The 19,078-nt window shown below is 36.7% G+C and overlaps 1 protein-coding gene across 1 annotated transcript in view; it reads right to left on the bottom strand.

Annotated features, from left to right (window-relative positions):
• Positions 1-19,078, bottom strand: part of PCNT (pericentrin) — a 102,035-nt gene that overhangs the window by 61,772 nt on the left and 21,185 nt on the right. Inside the window, exons 11-22 of the mRNA XM_062578352.1 lie at positions 18,439-18,488; positions 18,079-18,253; positions 16,797-16,933; positions 16,202-16,313; positions 12,699-12,963; positions 12,325-12,412; positions 11,135-11,351; positions 9,431-9,669; positions 7,363-7,838; positions 5,378-5,954; positions 3,996-4,229; positions 2,199-2,363 (exon numbers count right to left, since the gene is read on the bottom strand). Coding sequence (XP_062434336.1) covers positions 2,199-2,363; positions 3,996-4,229; positions 5,378-5,954; positions 7,363-7,838; positions 9,431-9,669; positions 11,135-11,351; positions 12,325-12,412; positions 12,699-12,963; positions 16,202-16,313; positions 16,797-16,933; positions 18,079-18,253; positions 18,439-18,488 — 2,735 coding nt within the window. The remainder of the gene's footprint in view (positions 1-2,198; positions 2,364-3,995; positions 4,230-5,377; positions 5,955-7,362; positions 7,839-9,430; positions 9,670-11,134; positions 11,352-12,324; positions 12,413-12,698; positions 12,964-16,201; positions 16,314-16,796; positions 16,934-18,078; positions 18,254-18,438; positions 18,489-19,078) is intronic.

The raw sequence follows: 19,078 nt of genomic DNA, 5'->3' as shown, positions 1-19,078 counted from the left end.
TACTTGTAGCGCTGGGTTCCATGCAGGATAAGTGCTTTACAAGAACAAATCAAAAATCCACAGTGTATATTTACATTGTTAAGTGATCTAGCAGCTATAAGTTGGACCTCACTTACCTCAGTGGGGCAGATGTGCTCTAAAGAGGTTATCAAACATTCCAGACTCCAGCATCAGGAAATAATGGAGATCAAACAAAGCCCTGGGATCCCTTCAGAGAGAGGCTAAAAGAAATCCTCCTAATGAATTGCTTCTGTAATGCTGAGAATTGGGGGGGGGGGGGGGGGAGGAGAGAGAAATAGGGAGAAATAACCCTAGGCACCAGTACAAGCTGGGGGCTGATCTGCTGGAGAGCAGCTCTGCAGAGAAGGACCTGGGAGTGCTGGTAGATGACAAGTTGACTATGAGCCAGCAATGTGCCCTTGTCGCCAGGAAGGCCAATGGTATCCTGGGGTGCATTAGGAAGATTGTTGCCAGCAGGTCGAGGGAGGTGATCCTGCCCCTCTACTCAGCCCTGCTGAGGCCTCATCGCCAGTCCTGTGTCCAGTTCTGGGATCCCCACTACAGGAGAGACATGGAGCTACTGGACAGAGTCCATCATAGGACTACAGTGATGATCAGAGGGCTGGAGCATCTGCCCTATGAGGAACGGCTGTGAGAGCTGGGCCTCTTCAGCCTGGAGAAGAGAAGACTGAGGGGGGAATCTTACTAATGTCTAAAAGTACCTGAAGGGAGGGTGTCAAGAGATGGGGACAAACTCTTTTCCGTTGTCCCATGTGACAGGACAAGAGGCAATGGGCAAAAACCGAACCACAGAAAGTTCCGTCTGAATGTGAGGGAGAATTTCTTCACTGTGAGAGTGACAGAGCACTGGAACAGGTTGCCCAGAGAGGTTGTGGAGTCTCCTTCTCTGGAGATCTTCAAAGCCTGCCTGGATGCAACCCTGTCTAATGTGGTCTAGGTGATCCTGCTTAAGCAGGGGGGGCTGGACTAGATCTCCAGAGGTCCCTTTCCAACCTTACTGATTCTATGATTCTATGAAGTCAGTCTAAGGTGTATGGAACCAATGCCAGTTTCCACAGAATGCAGGCCAGGGTTCTCCTCGGGGAAGAACATCAATGCCATATCCTATCAGCAGCTTTTTGGGATATCTCTATGTCCTCCCTTTCAATGGATAGTCCTATCAGACAGGAAAAGGTCAAAGAATGCATCTGAGTGCCAGGACACCATAGTGGGCCAAAGGCAGGAAACAAGAGAAGTTTTCTGTGCATTTGCAGTATCCAGTTCTAGAGGGTTATGCATCTGTCAGGAAGAAACCTATCTCAATTTGCAGCATTAAGAAGCAATAAGAACCTGTTAAGATTTGCCCAAGAAGAAGCAAATAGATAGATGGTAATCCACCTGATCTAGGTTATTTCAGAACCTTAACACAGTGATAACACTGAGGTGTGTATCAGTACCGCTCTCATCGTGTTGGTGAGTTTCCGTATCTCTTCTCACACTGAATGGGTCTTCTCCACTCATTCAATAGCTGAAGATGAGCTTATCACCTAACCAATGAAGGCATTTTGCACAAGGCTCAGAAGATGATACGCAATTACTGCATTATGCACAAGACCAGAGAGATCATTTTCAGGGATGAGCATCTTTAAGATGCTCATCAAGATGAAAGTGTGGAACTCAAAACCCAGAAAGCAGATAATAAAAACTGAGGAAAATCTTCTGCTGAAACTCTTCACTCTCATCACACACTCAAGAAAAGCTTACATCACATTAGGCATTTTCTGCCCTATATATGCGAGTGCTATAGATAAGGGATGATATGTCAAGACCATAGTCTTTGCAGAAACAAAGAGGAAAATTAAGTTTCAAGTGACAAACAGAACGTAAGTGCAACACAAGGGCTATCACTCAGGGTAAGTACTTTCTACTTTTTTTTTTTCTTTTTGGTTTAGAGGACATCATTTTACATTCTGTTCAGGATTTTAAGATATAACTGCATGAATACAGTAACATCTTACAGTACAGTGCATTATGCTTTCTATACTGCTTTTCTAATTGCAACATCAACAGCTGTCTTTTAAAAGTCATACAGCCAAAAACCAAAAATGGATATTCATGTTCAAAAACAAAATGGCATTCATTTCAAAAAAAATGCATGCATCAGTGTATGCTTTGAAGTTCATTTTAGTTATAGTCACCTTGAGTTGTGCAATTTGCTGTTCAAGTAATACCTCTGACTGACACTTCAGCAGCTCAATCTCTTCCTGGAACTGAAGCTGCTGCTTCAATTTTACCTCCTCAAACTGAGCCAGAAGAGCTGTCCTCACAGTTTCCACTTCAGATGCCGATGCAGAAGCATACATCTGCAGTAAGTAATATAAAATATTTTAGCTGCAGTGTTACGATAAAAAAAGAAAAAAAAAAGAAAGCAAATCAAATCCAGTCAGACTCTTCCAGTACTTTCACAGTAGTTCTCTCCAAACCTTACAGGTATACAGAGCTCTCGTCTGTCATCATGTTAACTATAAGAAAGCAAGTTGGTAAGAATAGGTAAGAAGCAATGGAAGAAGGCGCTAGATATCAAATATCTTCCCTATTAATTGCTGAGTCATCTCAAGACCGTTAAGTCAGACTAGCAGAGTATTTCTTACTTATTTCTTCCAACAGATACTCCTCTAAGAGAAATTCAAAGAAAAAAAGGAAATACAATCAGTCATTAGGTGGCTATATTTAATGCAATTATTCAATGACTAACTATATCTCAAATATGAATTTCCCCCCAAAATATCATGGAAAGGGTTTCTTCCATTAATCTTGTAGTCATCAGAATTTTCAAGAGAAATCCTTTTTCTAGGATCAAGAGCTTAAAAAAAAAAATTAATAATCAAGAGAACTTAGCACTTAAGAAGAAAAATGACTTTTCATGCAAGTTTTTCTTCCAGAAGAAAAGATAATTTGTAATTCTTTCTGCCTAGCTTGAAATCATTACCAGCTCTGAAGACGACTGACAAACCCAAAAAACACAAGGATCTCCCCAAAGCTAAATACTTTTGTAAGGTGGACAAAGTTAATACAAAGGTGCACTTATTGATTAGGGAGTTATTTGGCATGTTATGCAATTTTTCAAATTAATAAGCAAAAAATTAAAAATAAGTTATAAAATAACAAAACTCATGATGTTCAGTTATAGCTAGATAAAACTCATTTTCAGTTAGTGACTTTTCCTAATAAACAAGTGTAATATAAACAAGTGTAATATATACTATAGAACAGACAAATCTTGACTACTTGAAGCTGTTTACATTAAAAACAAATAGGACTGTTTAAAAGACTCAGGAAAAGATTTTTTTTTCCCCATTTCTGTGGAATTAATAAAAAGAACTTATTTTAAACTTATTAACTTAGCATTCACTACAAAAGTGAAAATCATCAAGATTATACATAAACATCCCCAATAACAAGAAGAAATGATAAAGTTTTAAGGGTAACAAGGAAAATTTTCAAACTTTAAGAAAACATATTTAGGAAAGCATCAGCTACTACAATTTTACTTAGACAAAAAGAAGAAAATAGCGTTAGATGTTCACTTATGAAAGTTCACTTATATAAGGTTGTTCACTTATATAAGCTTAAAGTTAGCAGTTATTTTCCATAAACAGTTAATGACCTAAATTATTAACTATTAATTTTCAATCAAAATGGAAGTGTTAAAATTTTGAATTAATAATAATCAAAGAAAAAAAAGTGAAAATCTCTGAAAGAGAGAAACATTAAAAACACTAATTTAAATACATAATATTAAGACTAATAAACATATACGGATTATTTTTTAGGTTCTTTTAAATGAAGTCAGGCTTTGTCTCATCTACTGGCACCAATAAAAGAAACCAAACAGCCTCTAGATAGAGAGTCCTATTTCTGAGATTAGAAAAACTGAATTTATTCTATTTTAAAACATGGTTTATTTTAGGTTTAGGTATTAGCATCATTCTGACCTCTTGCTCATGTTCATGCTGTGCTTTTAGTTTCTCCAACTCTCTTTGGAGCTCCCTGGAATAGTCTTCCTTATGTTTCTTAATTTCTGCCTCATGAAGATCTTCAAGTTCTTGGAGTGCTTTTCTATGCGTTTCTTCCATATGCAACACTTCCTCACGTAATGTGTCCAGGGCCAGATGCTTCTCTTCTTCTAGCAAACTTCTTTGATTTTGAAGAGCTCTGTTCAAATCCTCCTAAGTAAAATTTAAAAACAAAACAACAAAAAAGGTACAGGTATTTTTGTACACCATTTATAAAGCACACCTGCTGCTGTAGAAGCTCACTAAAGCTCATTAATAAACATTGTCTCTTGAATAAAGAACACACAAACACATGTCATATCTTTGAAATGGGTTCATTTCTCCTATTTAGTATTAGTTCTGTAAAACCCCTACTTTTTCCTTTATCCATGACAGCATTCCTCATCATCACAATGTTCAAAAAGGTCTTTATGGTCAAAGTTTTTTCTGCATGAGAACACTTAAGAACAACTACAATGTAGATTTAAAACTAGTTAGTAGTAAAGATGTAAGGGAACAAAAAAATGCCATTCTTACCTATTACTGGATGCAGAAACACAATAGATCTTATGTTTGGGAAATGGGGAGGGTGAAAGGAGACCAGTCAGAAAAAAGTACATCTCTTCCTCTGGAGGGTTCTGAAGTTCCAGCAATGAGCTAAGCCTTCCTTCCTCTGACTTAGAAAGTCCTGGGGTCCTTTTTCACCCATCCCAACAGTAAACACCTCACACCTCCGCCCGGGCAATAGCGTAATTCTGGGTATCTTTTAAGGGCTTAAGATAATGCCCACTCTAATGTCTGGAATCTTCAAACAAACCCTTTCTGCTCCCAGAAGCCCACCTGGGATCTTACAGAACACCTTTTCTTTTATTCTTCCCCTCAAGATTGTGCTACTAAGCAAGTTCTTTAGATTTGCAGAGATGTAGTTGAATCTACAGAGATGTAGCTGAATCTACAGAATTATTTTTACTCAATTCTAATTGCTTATTAAGAATGACATAGCAATTCTATTAAGCAGAGAAACTCCAAGCCACAAAATAGAGGCCTCTAATATAAATTATGCTAAAAATATTTACCTTAGGTATACATTTACCTCATATTGAGTTAGAAAATTCAACTTTCAGCTTCAGTTTCCTAACCCAGCTCATAATACAGCCACATGAATGTTAGTGCTGGCACAAAGGAGGTTGCAGAAACACACCCCGAGAACAAGAAAGGAAAAGGGGATTTCCACCCATTTCAACAGCTTTTCATACTTAAGGAGGATTAAGATGGTATCATTAAATCTAACCCTCTATTGTCAAGTTTTCTTTTTGACTCACCTTATGAGCTTCTTCTGCTTCAACAGCCATGGCTTTAAGTTTTTCCATATGAACAGTAGCTAGCTCAATTTTCAAATTATTTTGTGAAAGCTGAAGTTCTTCAGCATGCTTTAATTTCAACATCTCTATCTCCTGAACCAAGCGTGCTTGGTCTGTTTTATCCTTTTCATGGATTTGTTCTGCGTGATGCCTCTGCAGCTCTGCAAGAGCCTGCTTGTGTTCTTCTCTTATATTCTGAATTTCAGACAGGTAGGAAGACTCCAAGGAATCCAGATTTGATAAATGTTTAGCCTCCAGTTCATCAATTTGTGCCTGATGCTTTGTCTCAAGTTCAGCCACTAGAGCTTGAAGCTGAGCCTGCTGTTTACTTTCTAGGGAAGATTTGAGTGTCTCAAGTTCAGCTTGATGCTTTGTCTGAAACTCAGCTGTAAGAGACAAAATTTGTTGCTTATGCTTCTCCTGTAACTGCTGACTCTGGAGTTCTAGCTCATCAACATGTTTCTTTTTCAGCTCCTGGAGAAGAATCTCTTGCTCAGTTGTGAATTTCTGAGTCATAGCCTTGTGTTCCTCCATAAATCTAAATTATTTCCAAGAAAATATTGTCAAAGCACGCACTCATAAATAAATAAATAATCAAATAATAAGAAGTAGGTTTTATACAGCCTTCACAAATTTTACTTCTAGGTTTCACATACAGCATTAATCCAAATAAAATTGCAAAGATGATTTCATAGCCACATGGGCTTATGCAATGGCAGTTGGTGATATCTGGTTATTACTAAGTAGACAGGCACTCCTACTGAATTGCTCACTAATACAGAGCAGTGTTTACTCCAGCTCATTAAAGCACACTGAGAGGATAACATGGAAAAAGCATCTCTGACAACGTGCCTAGAAACAAAAGATGAATTTCAGGTGCCATTTCAAAGACAGTTTGACGAAGTATTGTCTTGCAAGAGCATCTAGGATGTAAAAAATATTGTACATAAAACAAAATATATACACTATCTGCATTTTGAACATGCTGTTTGCAGGCAAATAAGTTGTCAGAAGAAAAATCTCTAAACTTTTTGTGTTTAGACCAAGACATAAAGCCACTGTGGAAGCATATGCAGGATACTCAAGCTCTTCAAACTATCTCAGCCATCTAGGCGGTCTGTTTAAGGCTTGATGCAGAAGATTTCGTATCTAAAATAATGCAATTTGCTGCAATCATTAACTATAATACTTTTGGATATGTATATCAACAATTAAGAAGCGATTGGTTATTTAAAGGCTAAGTTCCTGCTTTCAAGATTTTCTTAGTATAATTATCTCCTCAATCTTTTCAATGAACGTATGTTTGGGGAGAGAAGAAGAGGAACATTTAAAATGATGTATGCAAAAATAAACATGTATTTGTTTGAATATTTGTTTTAATATTCTAAAAAGAATGGAGAAAGGAGGGATGGACAAACAACTGAGCAGTTACAACCTGCATCTCTAACCACAATTTAATTTTGCTAGGGAATACTGAATGGGACCCATCAACCTCATCATTCAGTGGATAACAAAAGCTTTATTCACCAGAAAAAATGAGTGCAAATTCATTTCAGTTGTTTGAAAACACTTGAACAAAACTTTAGAGTTTTACATTTCTGTTTCCTGTATCCTTCTTCTCCACAAACACTAGTACAGGATCTTCAGATGTGTGTAGTGTTCTGAATATGGAACAAGCAGAACTAGACTAGATTTCATTTGATTTGCTAGACTAAATTCAATGCATTTATATGAAGTAAAATCTTACAGGAGATCTTAATGGACAGTATTACTGCTCCTTGGTAGAATAAAAGCTTTGCATACAGAAGTTAGCTGGTGCCATCAAGTGACAAACCTATGACTGTCACGTCTTAACCTTAAAATAAAAAAACCCACCAATAATAGTAACTGAACCAAACATGAGCTCTGATCATTCCAAATGAAATTCCCAAATACACAAGACTTACTTGTTCTGTGCTTCCATAAGTTTAAATGCACATTCTTCTTGCAAACAGTGTGTGGCTTTTTCCATTTCTTTTGCCATGAGTGCTTTGGCTTCTTGGAGCTCACTGATGTACTGCTCCTGAGATTTCTGTGTAGCCTCTGCACTTGCAAGGCTGTCCTCTAGTTGTTGCAGGTTGTTTTGTTGCTCTTTTACCAACTTCTCTAATTCTACGATTCTGGCAGCCTGCTGATCTTGAAGCTGATTCATTTCACTTTCACGAAGTTCGAACTCCTTTTGTAAACTTTGCTTCTCATATTCTGATTTGTTTTCTAGTTCTATACGCAACAGTGATAACTTTTCTTCTGTTTGGATCCTCTGGTCCTCATTTTCACACTTCAATTTTTCCTCTTTTTCTTTATACATCTTCTCTATTTTCTGGACTTCTTCTCTGGCACCCCTTAATTCAGTCTTGTGATCCTCAGTAAGTCTGTATTTCACCTGTGTACATAGTATAGTGATTAAAAATGCATAAGTATTAGAACCAAACTGAAGTGTCTGAAGTGTAAACTCCTAGCATACAAGTCCATGACATACGTAGTTCTTAAATGTCACAAAAGAATACAGTATAAAAAGAGAAGCCAAAACAGCAAATGATTGTTCAATGACACAAGAAGTCAGAAAGAGATCCTAAAAATACACTAGAAGTAAACAGAAAGACTTAAGAAAACAACACGATCGTATATTAAAAGGAAAGACGAGCTAATAAAACATGGCATAAGTACTTTGGTATGAAGGGAAGTTTTCACTTCCAGGTGATAACTGAAGGAAAACAAGCATTTAAGCATTCATTTAAACAACAAGCTAAGTGAAGAGGGGGGAAAAAAAAAGTTAGAAAGGGGTTTTGATTAGGCCAGCATATCACACAATTCACAAAGCAACTTTTTTGGGGGATCCTGGGAACCAAGCGGCAATTGATGAAATCAGTCCACGTGGCTTCTGCAAGATAGAGACCATAAGCCAAACAAAATATAGGTATTTCCCGACAGCGTATCAGCATGTCAACCGACGCTGCTCAAATCGCACACTCTACCTATACTATCTTTTGCCCAGACAGCAGAGCCACAAACAAGATACTGCGGACAACAGGGGGAAGCTAACAGTACTGAAAGCTTCACTACTGGAAGCTTTGGATGATTCCTCATGTTATCTTCAAACAGTCTGCTACTGCTTCCTAAGACTTTTTCCACTGTTCTTTCAATTTGGAAAAGGATACACATACCTACCTCTCTTCAAAAAGGGAGGAAAAGAGGATTTGGGAAATTAGAGCATTCATCTGATTCTGATTTGCATTTAAATATTCAAACATATTAAAGAATATATTAACATTCAATCTAAGTCTATTCTCAGACAGAATAGTCGATTTAAGGGATAAGAGGGATGGCATCAGCTGTGATTATCTCAACTTTAAGTCTTTGTCCATTGAGTTTGCTGTCTGATTATTTCCCAAACAACTGGACTGAAAAATTATTTCTGGTTACTTACTTCAAAAGACACTCTGATCAAGAAAGCAGTTATTTCTTAGAGGGGACCTGTTCAGCAGAGAGGATATTTCCATCTGCTACAGCACTTACCTGCTCAGTTCTCCTTTACTGCATGACATGTCACAGTGTGCAAGTGCAATGCCTTACTTCTGCACCTTGGACATGATGCCAGGCTGCCTCGCAGAGTGTAGCAGAGGGAGGTTTAGGATGAGAATCTTTTGCACTTGCCTGCATTGGAAATGGTGTACCTATGCCTGACCTCATATTAGTGAAAAGGTGTATTTGATCAACACTTGAAGCACCTGCCTTCCCACACTGTGCTCCTGAAGAAAAATTCATCTGTGGGAAACTAAGCATTTAACACTGAAGCACTCTGAACTTCAGAATCTTACTCCAATAAGTTGTATGCATTCAGCTCCCTTTCAAGTTGAAAGTACTATCACTAACTTGAAACATTTAAAAATAAGAGCCACTTCTATTTCACTGGGCCTTCCCAATAGACTTGACTTCGTCCAATTCCATACAAAACAGCACTTTAACACTAATTACCTTTTCCATTTCCTCTTTCAGATGCTTTTCATTCTGCACAGAAATATCTTTTTGTTTAGCAATCTCTTCCTTTAAGAGTTTTATTTCTTCTGAAAGTTCTGCAATATACTGTTTCTCAGACTGAAGGAGAGCAACCTTAGCCTTATGCTCTTTCTCCAGCACAGACACTCGCTCAGACACCTCCATTTCAACTTGACGCGCTGCATCTTGAGCACTCTGTAGACGCAGTTTGGTGATTTCTGAATAAACAGTAGAACAACATTCTGAAATTTATTTTATTTTAGTAGGCCTTATTAATTCACAGCAATAAAATAAAGCTGAATGTTGCTAGTTGCACAATTTATCAGTAGCCATACTAGCAATAGAACAACAAGATGTATTTATCAAAATGACTGCTATTCTGTGCTACTTAATTATCAACTTCAGCATTTATGAATATGAACACACACATAATAATGCAGAAGGATCACAACCTATGGCAGGACTTCCCTCCTATATCAGCAGCAGTCATAGGAGTTGACTTTCTTTGTGTAATGACAGATGACTGAAAGTTTTATCTCCTCTTACACACACATTCTTTAGATAAAGAATTCCCCTAGAAAAGCAGATGGGGCAACTCTCTATCTAAACATTCCAATTTGGGCAGGTTTGATATATTGTCTAATGGAGGGGGAAAAAAAAAGAAAAGGCAATAAGTATAACCAAAATTTAAAAAGGGTTTACTGATCCTTTTAAGCAACATATAGTAGAACAGAGTTAGTCATGTGTGTCATGTGGCTAACACTGAGGTATAGATGACAAGTTCAAAAGGTAGTATAGTTTACTATGCTCCCAGAATGAGGTTAGAGATACAAGAACTACTATGTTCCCTTACCTGAACCTCAACAATATATGCATTTCATACTGAAAAGATGCAAAGCAGTACATTTATATAAATTACAAGCTTGTATCTTCCAAGAAAAGCAGCAACTGTAGAGAAATTATATAAAACCATGATGATGTAGCAAATCTCATTAAATTGAGCCAGAAGAGGGACTTTAGCCTGAAAGCTAAAATTACTTTAAGCTAAGCTGACTTTAGCTTTTAGCAGAAGTTACCTATTACAAATTCTGCCCCTTACAAATAGCTTATCTTTGAAAACCATCACGATACACATAACTTGTGGAACACAAAAAAAAGAGAAAAAAACCTAAATGAACACAGAGTGCTATCAAATTAACAAAACAAAAACTGGCAAAAGAGGTATGTAACATGGAACATGAATTAGTCTATTCTATAGAATACACTGAAAAATGACCTATTTCCTAAGAACATAAAAACACTTAACACGACTGACAGACAACACAAGAAATTTTCAGATAAATATTAATTTCTGATTTGACAGTGTTCCTTCTAGGCATCAAGAATAGAAATCTGATTAACTCTTTTTAGCAACTGCTCATCAGTTTAGCGAGCTTTACTACAGAATAACCAACTTCAGGCCACCACATCCTTGAAAATACAACTCAGCATGCCCAGCCAAGTCAAAAAGCAAAATGCCCAATCCCAAGGATTAACAAGCTTTAAGTGCTCTCTGTAGTTTAAAGTAAATTAATAACATGTTTTCAAATTTCTTCCAATAAGCCTTTAGACATTTAAAGAAAAAAAAAAAAAAAAAAGCCACACAAGCAGCTTATCATTTTATTTCCTGTCATCTGATCTTACCTTTGATATGTTCTTCTGAAAGTCTGGCACGAAGCCGCTCAAGTTCTATACAATGCTTTTTTTTCATTTCCTCAATTTCTGTTATATATTTGTCTGACAGATCCACCTTCATATTCATTAGGTCCTCCTTATATTGAAGTGCAAGGGAAGACCTTAAGGAATCTAATTCATGCCTGTGCTGTTCTTTAAGTTGCACTCGCAAACAGGCAAGTTCTTCCTATGTAAGAAATAGATTAGAAATACATCCTTAGCTTTGAAACAACCAGGTCAGAAATGGTTCAATGAAAACACTATATGAACCATGCTGTAAAGCACCTGCTTGACAGATGTTTTTTTTTTTTTTTTTCCAAAACCCTGTACTTTTTGCTTCTTTCCAGCCACTCCCCCTTCTACTGTGGCAACAGAGCACCTAGAAGTAAAGATACCCTGGAACCATGACACAAGGCAGATCAGAGCATCTGGATAGAGAAACCATCCACTTTCGACACTAAAGAACCCCCCCTCTACATGTGTGCACCATCACAGAACATACAAGTCATGATCTATGAATGGTTTCATACTCAGCTAGGAAACAAACTGCAGCAAGTTTCTTAAGTAATTTTTTGTGTGATATACTAAATAAATTTAATGCACATAGTCTGTGTATGTCTGCTTATCATCCCCTTACTAAAATAAAATAATTTATAAAAATCTAAAACCAAAAAAAGAAAATTCCCTTATTGAACTCTTAGTTAACTTTGAATGAATTGAACAAAGAAGCAGAAATCTTAAATTATAACAAAGTATATAAAAACAAATGGCTAAATAGAGGTGGGATCAAATTAGTGTCTCCACTGAAAGAGAAGTGACAGCAATAATGGACACAATTCCTACAGAGTTCAAGACAAAAAAGAAACATCATGAATTCTGCAACTTGTGAGGAAGAGCTTTGATGAGAACTCACACGTTATTAGGCACAGGATAATCCAAACACAGCACATAAAATTACAGAACACCCTGTTTTATCTGTTCTGCTGTTCTAAGAACAATTTAAAGCTGATAATTTACAATAGACCTGATAAAAACTAATGAGATCTTAATAGGTGTCTCAAATACAACTTTAACTGTTTGGAAGAACTGAGAAGCAGACATCAGTTTTCATATGGGTAATGTAATAATCATCAGAACTTTAATGTAGAAAAAAATCTGACCTTATGTTGCTCCAACTGTTGATTTAGCTGGTCAAGTATAACTCTCCTCTCTTTTTCAGTTGTCTCTCCAAAAACTGTGGCAGAGGAACTGAGAAGAGAAAATGGTTTTACGAAGTTAAGACTGTACCACATCACACAAATTAAGTTAAATGAACTTGCCAACTTACAATATGGTACTCAAAGTATGTACAGAGCAACTGTAACAGCTCTATAGGAAAGTATCTTCCACATTCATGACTTTCTTCGCTGAGTTTCTAACTTCAAATCACCTAATCCCCAATCATAACATACTTAGAGACTAACATCATTTTTTACATAAAAAATTGGAAACATTTGATCATAACCTGAGATTAAAAGAGAAAAAAATAGCTTACCTGATATCCACTGCTTGATCCTGGCTCATGTCTGACTCCAGCAATGAATATTCCTTCAGTTCTTGCAGTCTCTGATGCAGCAAAGTCAACTCATCTCTGTAGTTTTCTTCAGCGACTCTTAATTTCTTTTCAAAATAAAGTCTCAATTGTTCTAATTCGGTTTCATGCTCACTTCTCCTTTGCTGACGCTGCTGTTCAAACTCTTGCTTTAAGTGTTCTATTTCTTCCACGTGTGATGCACGAGCCAGAAGCTGTTCTTTTAACTCTGAAATGGAGGAAAAAAGAACACAATATCTCACTGCATCCTTAAAGGTACAGTGAAGACAAACTACATTTCTGTTGTTGAGATGACAGTAAGATACTATCCCACACACTACGTAAGATGAACTTTTGAAAGGCAAAAATTTTCCTTCCTCCGAAGACAGCACAAATGTGTTCCCTGCTTACAAAGCATTCAGAGAAATCATCATCATGGAAAGAATCAAAACCATCAGCACACCATTAACCATTTTCATTGCCCTTGTGCCCCAGCTCTGAGTTAGTGATATGCAGAGTCCTGTAAAATTTTTAAATCCCCACATCTGCTTGTTGTAGCAGCCAGAAAGACTAATTTACTCAAGCACACCTATTACAATCTTTTCTTTGCTCCAGGAGGTACAAAAACTTAGCGCAAACTATCTAGAAAAACAAGAAAGAACAAACCAGAAAATTAATCTTGGACTAAAAAGAAAAAAAAAAGAAAAAAGAAACAAATCTTGGATTACTTTAAAGATGGGTTGGTTATCCATTTAAGAGTTTTTTTCCCCATGTTCTTTTTAATGAAGAAGAGTATTGTATTAGGAAAAAAAAAAAAAAAAAAAAAAAAAAGTAGAACTAAGGGCAAAAATGAGGAGACAGGAGAAAAAAAAAGTTTCACAGATGATTTAGGATTAGCTGAATCCACACCAAGACCAACTGAAGATGGAATTGATTTTCAAGAAAAAAGTACTCAGAAGAAAGAAGCAGCTTATGTTATTCGAGAAAAAAAACTTCAGGAAGACTTAAGAAAATGACTGAAATACCTCCAAAAATTCACATGATTGAATAGTAATCAAAATGATTATTATGCTCTAAGAAATCATCATTTGAAGATTAAACCAGCGTTTCCAGTATGGCCTGAGAAAAGATACAGAGAAATGCTCCTGAGCTTGTGGTTTGACAAGGAACTCTCCAGGGCGGTCTGGCAGCAATTCTCAAGCTCACATCTCCAGAACTCAGTCGAGCTGCTTAATACAGGGAGGGAGTCATCTCCAAACCAAAAAAGGCTGCTGCCACCTTCAGGTCACTTACAAGCTTACTTCAGAGCTACACCTTGGCTTTGTTGAGGGGCCTTCAGTGCTGACACTGAGAAAATGCTGCAGAGAACCAGCACATTCCCAACACAAGAATGCCGAACAGCAGCCCCCACCCTCCAGCACAGCACATCTGAGCCACTCCAGGCCAAACCACAGCACAACTCTAGATGACGCCCAACAGCCAGGAAACAAAAACGCTGTGACACTCAGCCAGCGTATAGAGAATCAAAAGAAAAGCACACTTGTGGTGCAGAATTCTCACAGCAAACATCCAAACAGAAAGAATAAGTGAAATTAGCATATGGTTCAAGCCTGCTTTCAAAGAGAGCAGTTGCCAGGTAAAGGGACCTGAGAAATCAAGAGATAAGAACAGACTAGTAAAAACACCAACGACTTAGGGAAATACAGTCTCACACGGATAGATTTTGGCTATCCCAGCAAAGTCTGCTGGCACAAAACTAACGCAGGAAAATGTTTAATAGCTTTGAACTGGCTGTCATTTTTACATCAGAGCAGCAACTTTGTTATCTGGTTGCTATGTTTCTGATCCATTACAAGGAGCTCTCAGACTTGTCCAAGTGCATTTTCAAAGCATCGCTCAAGTAAAGGAAAAGCAGAGTAAAACAAAATGCCTTTAAGATTTCCTCATACAACAAAGATGCATCCTCACCTGAAACAGGGGCTTGCATTCTGGTCTCACCATCTCAAAGCAGATGAAGGCAGAAAGGGTCCAAAGAATGGTAAATGTGAGTAATTAGAGACATGGGAAGACATTTGAAATGTTAATAAAGGTTAGGACTACAGAGAGGGAATATAAGAGTTCCAGCAAATACTAAAAAGCACTATCTGTACTATAATTCTGTAACATGATAGAGATTCAAAAAGGTCAACAAGTTAAAGTCTGACTAAAACCAAAAAAAAAACCCAGAATATTAATCTTTTCAGCTTATAGCCATAAAGTAGCATTGGAGTCAGGAAAGAAACAGTTATACTTCAAAAGCTAATTACAGTTACATTTGTTAGAAAGTTTGAAATGGTATTTAAAACAAAAGGCAGTGTAATTTTCTTAAACTACCCCAACAAAATATGTCAGCTCTGATTAATATACTCTAAAATTACCTGTTGTGTGCAGGTTTAATTAATACATTTCACAATTCTGATAGAAATCTGAATAAGCTGTACAAACAATATGTCAGACTGAAGTCTTGCCGTAATTATTTTCTTTCAAGCTTTAGAACTTCTTCATAATTTTAATGCAGATACATATAAGACCAAATAAAAAAAAAAAATTTTTCTTGTTTAAATGGCAGGCATAACATTTTTCTTTTCACTTTGAGATTTGAGAGGTTTATTTATTCTTTTCAAACCAAAGTATGCTTTCCTAAAGTGTTATTTTTAACCTTACAAGAAAACAAAATCATTCAGTCTGATTTCAGAAGTCTCATCTGAATGTTTTTATTTTATTTTTAAAATATTAAACAGCTTCATCCCAGAGCATTTCTAAATTTAAGGGTTAAAAGTCTTTCAGAAGATGTCTGTGTCAATGACAAAGCATTTTATTTAACTTACTTCAAAACCAGAAGAATGGAAAAAAAAGCCACAAAAAACAAACAAATTTCAACCTCAAGACCTAATTTAATCACATAGTTTTGAAATACTTCTGCTTTTATTTGAAGTAAGAGAACTGGCTACTAAAAAGAGTTAAAAAAAAAATCCCATATTGACAAGAAACCACTCAAATTCATGATCTATGTGGTGGTCTTTGCTACCTAAAACTAATCATTTTCTCAGTTGATTCTATAAACTCTTTCATACTGAATATAAATCAAAGCATGCTGACCAGCATTTTCTCTACTTAAACTATAATTCATTACAACTTCAAATCAAATTTGAAGTTAAATCTAACAGGGCTGTTTTCACTAAACTTTTGTATAGTGTGCAGGAGCAGAGCTTCAAGACACCAACACAATTAATAGAGAACAGCAATGATTGCAACAACAGTGGTGGTAACAACATGATGCTCCTGTTCCCCCATTCAAAGACAATTCTGTACACATCTGTGACTTTGCTGTGCTTCTCGTATATGACTAAAAATCTTTCATATCAAAAATGAATTCACTCCTATATGAACTAGAAGCAAAAGATAAAATGCATCAGTTTCAACCATACCACTTAACTCCTGCCGACTGGCTCGGGTGCTATTGAGTTGAGACCAGAGTTGCTTGATTTCTTCTTGTGAGCGAGTCTTTAGTTCTTCATGCGTGACCTGAAGTTTCTCCAGCTACAGAAGATGCATTAAAATTTTTGAACGTTTTTGTTCTGATTGCTTGTTTTACATGCAACATAAACAATACCGTCAGAAATAGGTAGAAACACTCAGTAACAACTAGACTTTCAGTCTAATCGGGATTGGCAGTGATACTGAGTAGCTCTTAATTACTGTTAGACCCACTCCTCTAACACAGAAAGAGGTCTGCTGGTGGTGTCATATTTATCACGACTGGCAAGAATAAAGCATCAGCTAGATAAAACCAACAACACTGGCATATAAACAGAGAGAAAGGAACGACACCAAACTGGCAAAAACGCAGCTGTGTTCAGAAGATTTTGAACCATTACAGAAAGTCCCAAGGTATTAACTTACTTTATTAGATATGTGTTACTTCTTCAATAAAAAGAAAAAGATTAAATACAAAAAAGTTGCCCAAATGTTATATATATCCTGTAAGTTTTGTGAGGTACATAGTAAATAAATCTTATTTACCTCCTTCTGAATATTCTGTTCTTTTTCTTGGCTTTTCAACTTCGTATCTTCTAAGAGTTGGTTATGTTCAGTCTGCAGCTGTTCATGTAATTTTGTAATAGCTAATTCATGTTGCTTCTCCAAATCTATACATTTTACTAAATAAAAAATGAGCTCTGTTCAGCAGTCAGCACAGTGGCATAGCAATCTGTACAACATTTGTGTGACTAAAATAGAAACGCATGCATCCAGACTAGAATGCTCATTTAAGGTATTCCCTACAGGGTTCACAGGAATAAGAGCCTTCTCAGTAAGGATGTCAGTACTTGAAGAGCATCACAAATGCTTGAATAGTAAAGGATTTCAAAGCTTGATATTTCTACATGGTGCTCCCTGGTATCCCATGTCCCATGCTGTAAGCCAAGAGTCATGCAACCAGCTGGAGTGCTAGAAAGAAAACAAACCTCTGCTCTCCTCATATACAAATAAACTTCCTCAACCAGAAGCACATTTATTTAGAGCAGGGAATCAAACATTTCTTCACAGTCTACAACTACAGAATTTCTCTTATTATTACACTTAGTAGCTGGAAATAGAAGTGAGATGAACAGGAAGGAACACAAAAGCTCCTGCCAAATGTATTCTGTCTCAGTACTAACTGAACATTCTCTGAACCACATGAACTTGCTACTACCTCATTCAGCCAACAAATATTTCATCTGTCCCAGAGTCTGCAACAAATTGATCCCAATTCAGTCCCAGTGAGCTGCAAAAGAATGTTCCCTCACTAAACAATCTTATGGCACAGATTCAGGGAAATTGAGTAAAATCAGTGCAGGCTGGAAAGAACAAGAAACATCCTAACAGCAACCAAAGCCGCCAAAATACAGGCAAAGCATCTAGCCCATGACAGGTAAGAAGAGGCTGCTCTTTACCTCTCAGAGCTGGTTTACTGCCTGTCAGATTGGCATCAGAGATCTAGCACCTCTAGAACTAGATCTCCTTTTATTTGAGGAGAATATTATTTCCCTCATCTCTCACCTTAATAACATTTTTGAAGGGAAATATATTCAGAGTCTTATATTCTTGTGCATGTCATAATGTAACACACTTAACTAGGCTTTAAATACAAAATTTTCCTTTAGTTCTTGTTTTCTGGATAATCTCCAGGCATTGACCCAATCTTTAAGTAACAGTACGTGCATATACTTTGTTTTTACTTTTTATATAGGTTCTAAAACTCTCATAGGTATTTTTGCTATTGTTCAATAAAGACAACTGCTTCCACGACTATGACACTTACTTTCAAACTGTTCTTTGTCAAGAGAAAGAAGCCTCAGCTCCACTTTGAGTTTTTCTGATTCCATTTCCAGTGTTTTCTGCAGTTCCTCCATTTCAGTTTGATGCTTTTCAGAAAGTTCTTTACACGTGCTTTTCAGACGCATCTCAGATTCCAATTCCCAATCCCCTTTAAGAGTCTAACAGACAAATGTGCATTATTAAATGCAAACACACTTAGTAAACTGCAAGTACTTTTTCTATGTTTTCATATTCCATTTATTTGTCCTTTGCCATAAATACATTAGAACGGGACTCTACTGTAACAGCTCTAGTTTACTGAAAGCAGTTTTATCTTTTCCTGTATGAAGAATAGAACTTGTACCTGGATACGTGTCTCTTCCATTTCCAATTCTATTTTCTTTCTCTGATCATCTGTGAAATAAAATACTATTTATTAATAAATTTTTATAAAATACCATGGTTAAACAACAAGAGATATGGAAGAGACGAGTATTTCAAAAAACTCAGGGCTTGAATTGCGAGGCACACAACAGTATGAGATACTGGGTTCTATCCAAATCTGCCATTACCTTATATCCTAGTATTGCCCTTTCATTTTTGAAAGAGATAAGCATCTGGATTTAACATTTAAGGTTGTCTTTGGAGTTAAGTGCAGTATAATTAACAAAGCAGTATCTGCTTAAATCTATAGAGAGCATGATACCAAAAATAGATATGAACTGCTGTCTTTACTCCTAAAGGTACTATTTCAAAAGTCTATTGATATTTTAGATACCAGTATTTCACTACAAACTGCTTTTAAGTGTTTGAATCATTTCTATCTTCTGTGACATGGCAAGAGAACAGCAGATAGAAGCAAGTAGGAAACTCTTCTCTATCTTCTTCTAAAAATACCTAGGAAAGAGTGAAACAGAGATGCTACCATTCTGCTGAAGTGTCATGCAAACCAAAGGCTTCTTCCTTCCCACCTTCTCTCTAGATCCCTTCCAACTTCTTCTTCA

Source organism: Rhea pennata, chromosome 6 (assembly GCF_028389875.1).
Source record: "Rhea pennata isolate bPtePen1 chromosome 6, bPtePen1.pri, whole genome shotgun sequence".
Taxonomy (NCBI): Eukaryota; Metazoa; Chordata; class Aves; order Rheiformes; family Rheidae; genus Rhea; species Rhea pennata.
This window is presented reverse-complemented; position numbering and strand designations above follow the sequence as displayed.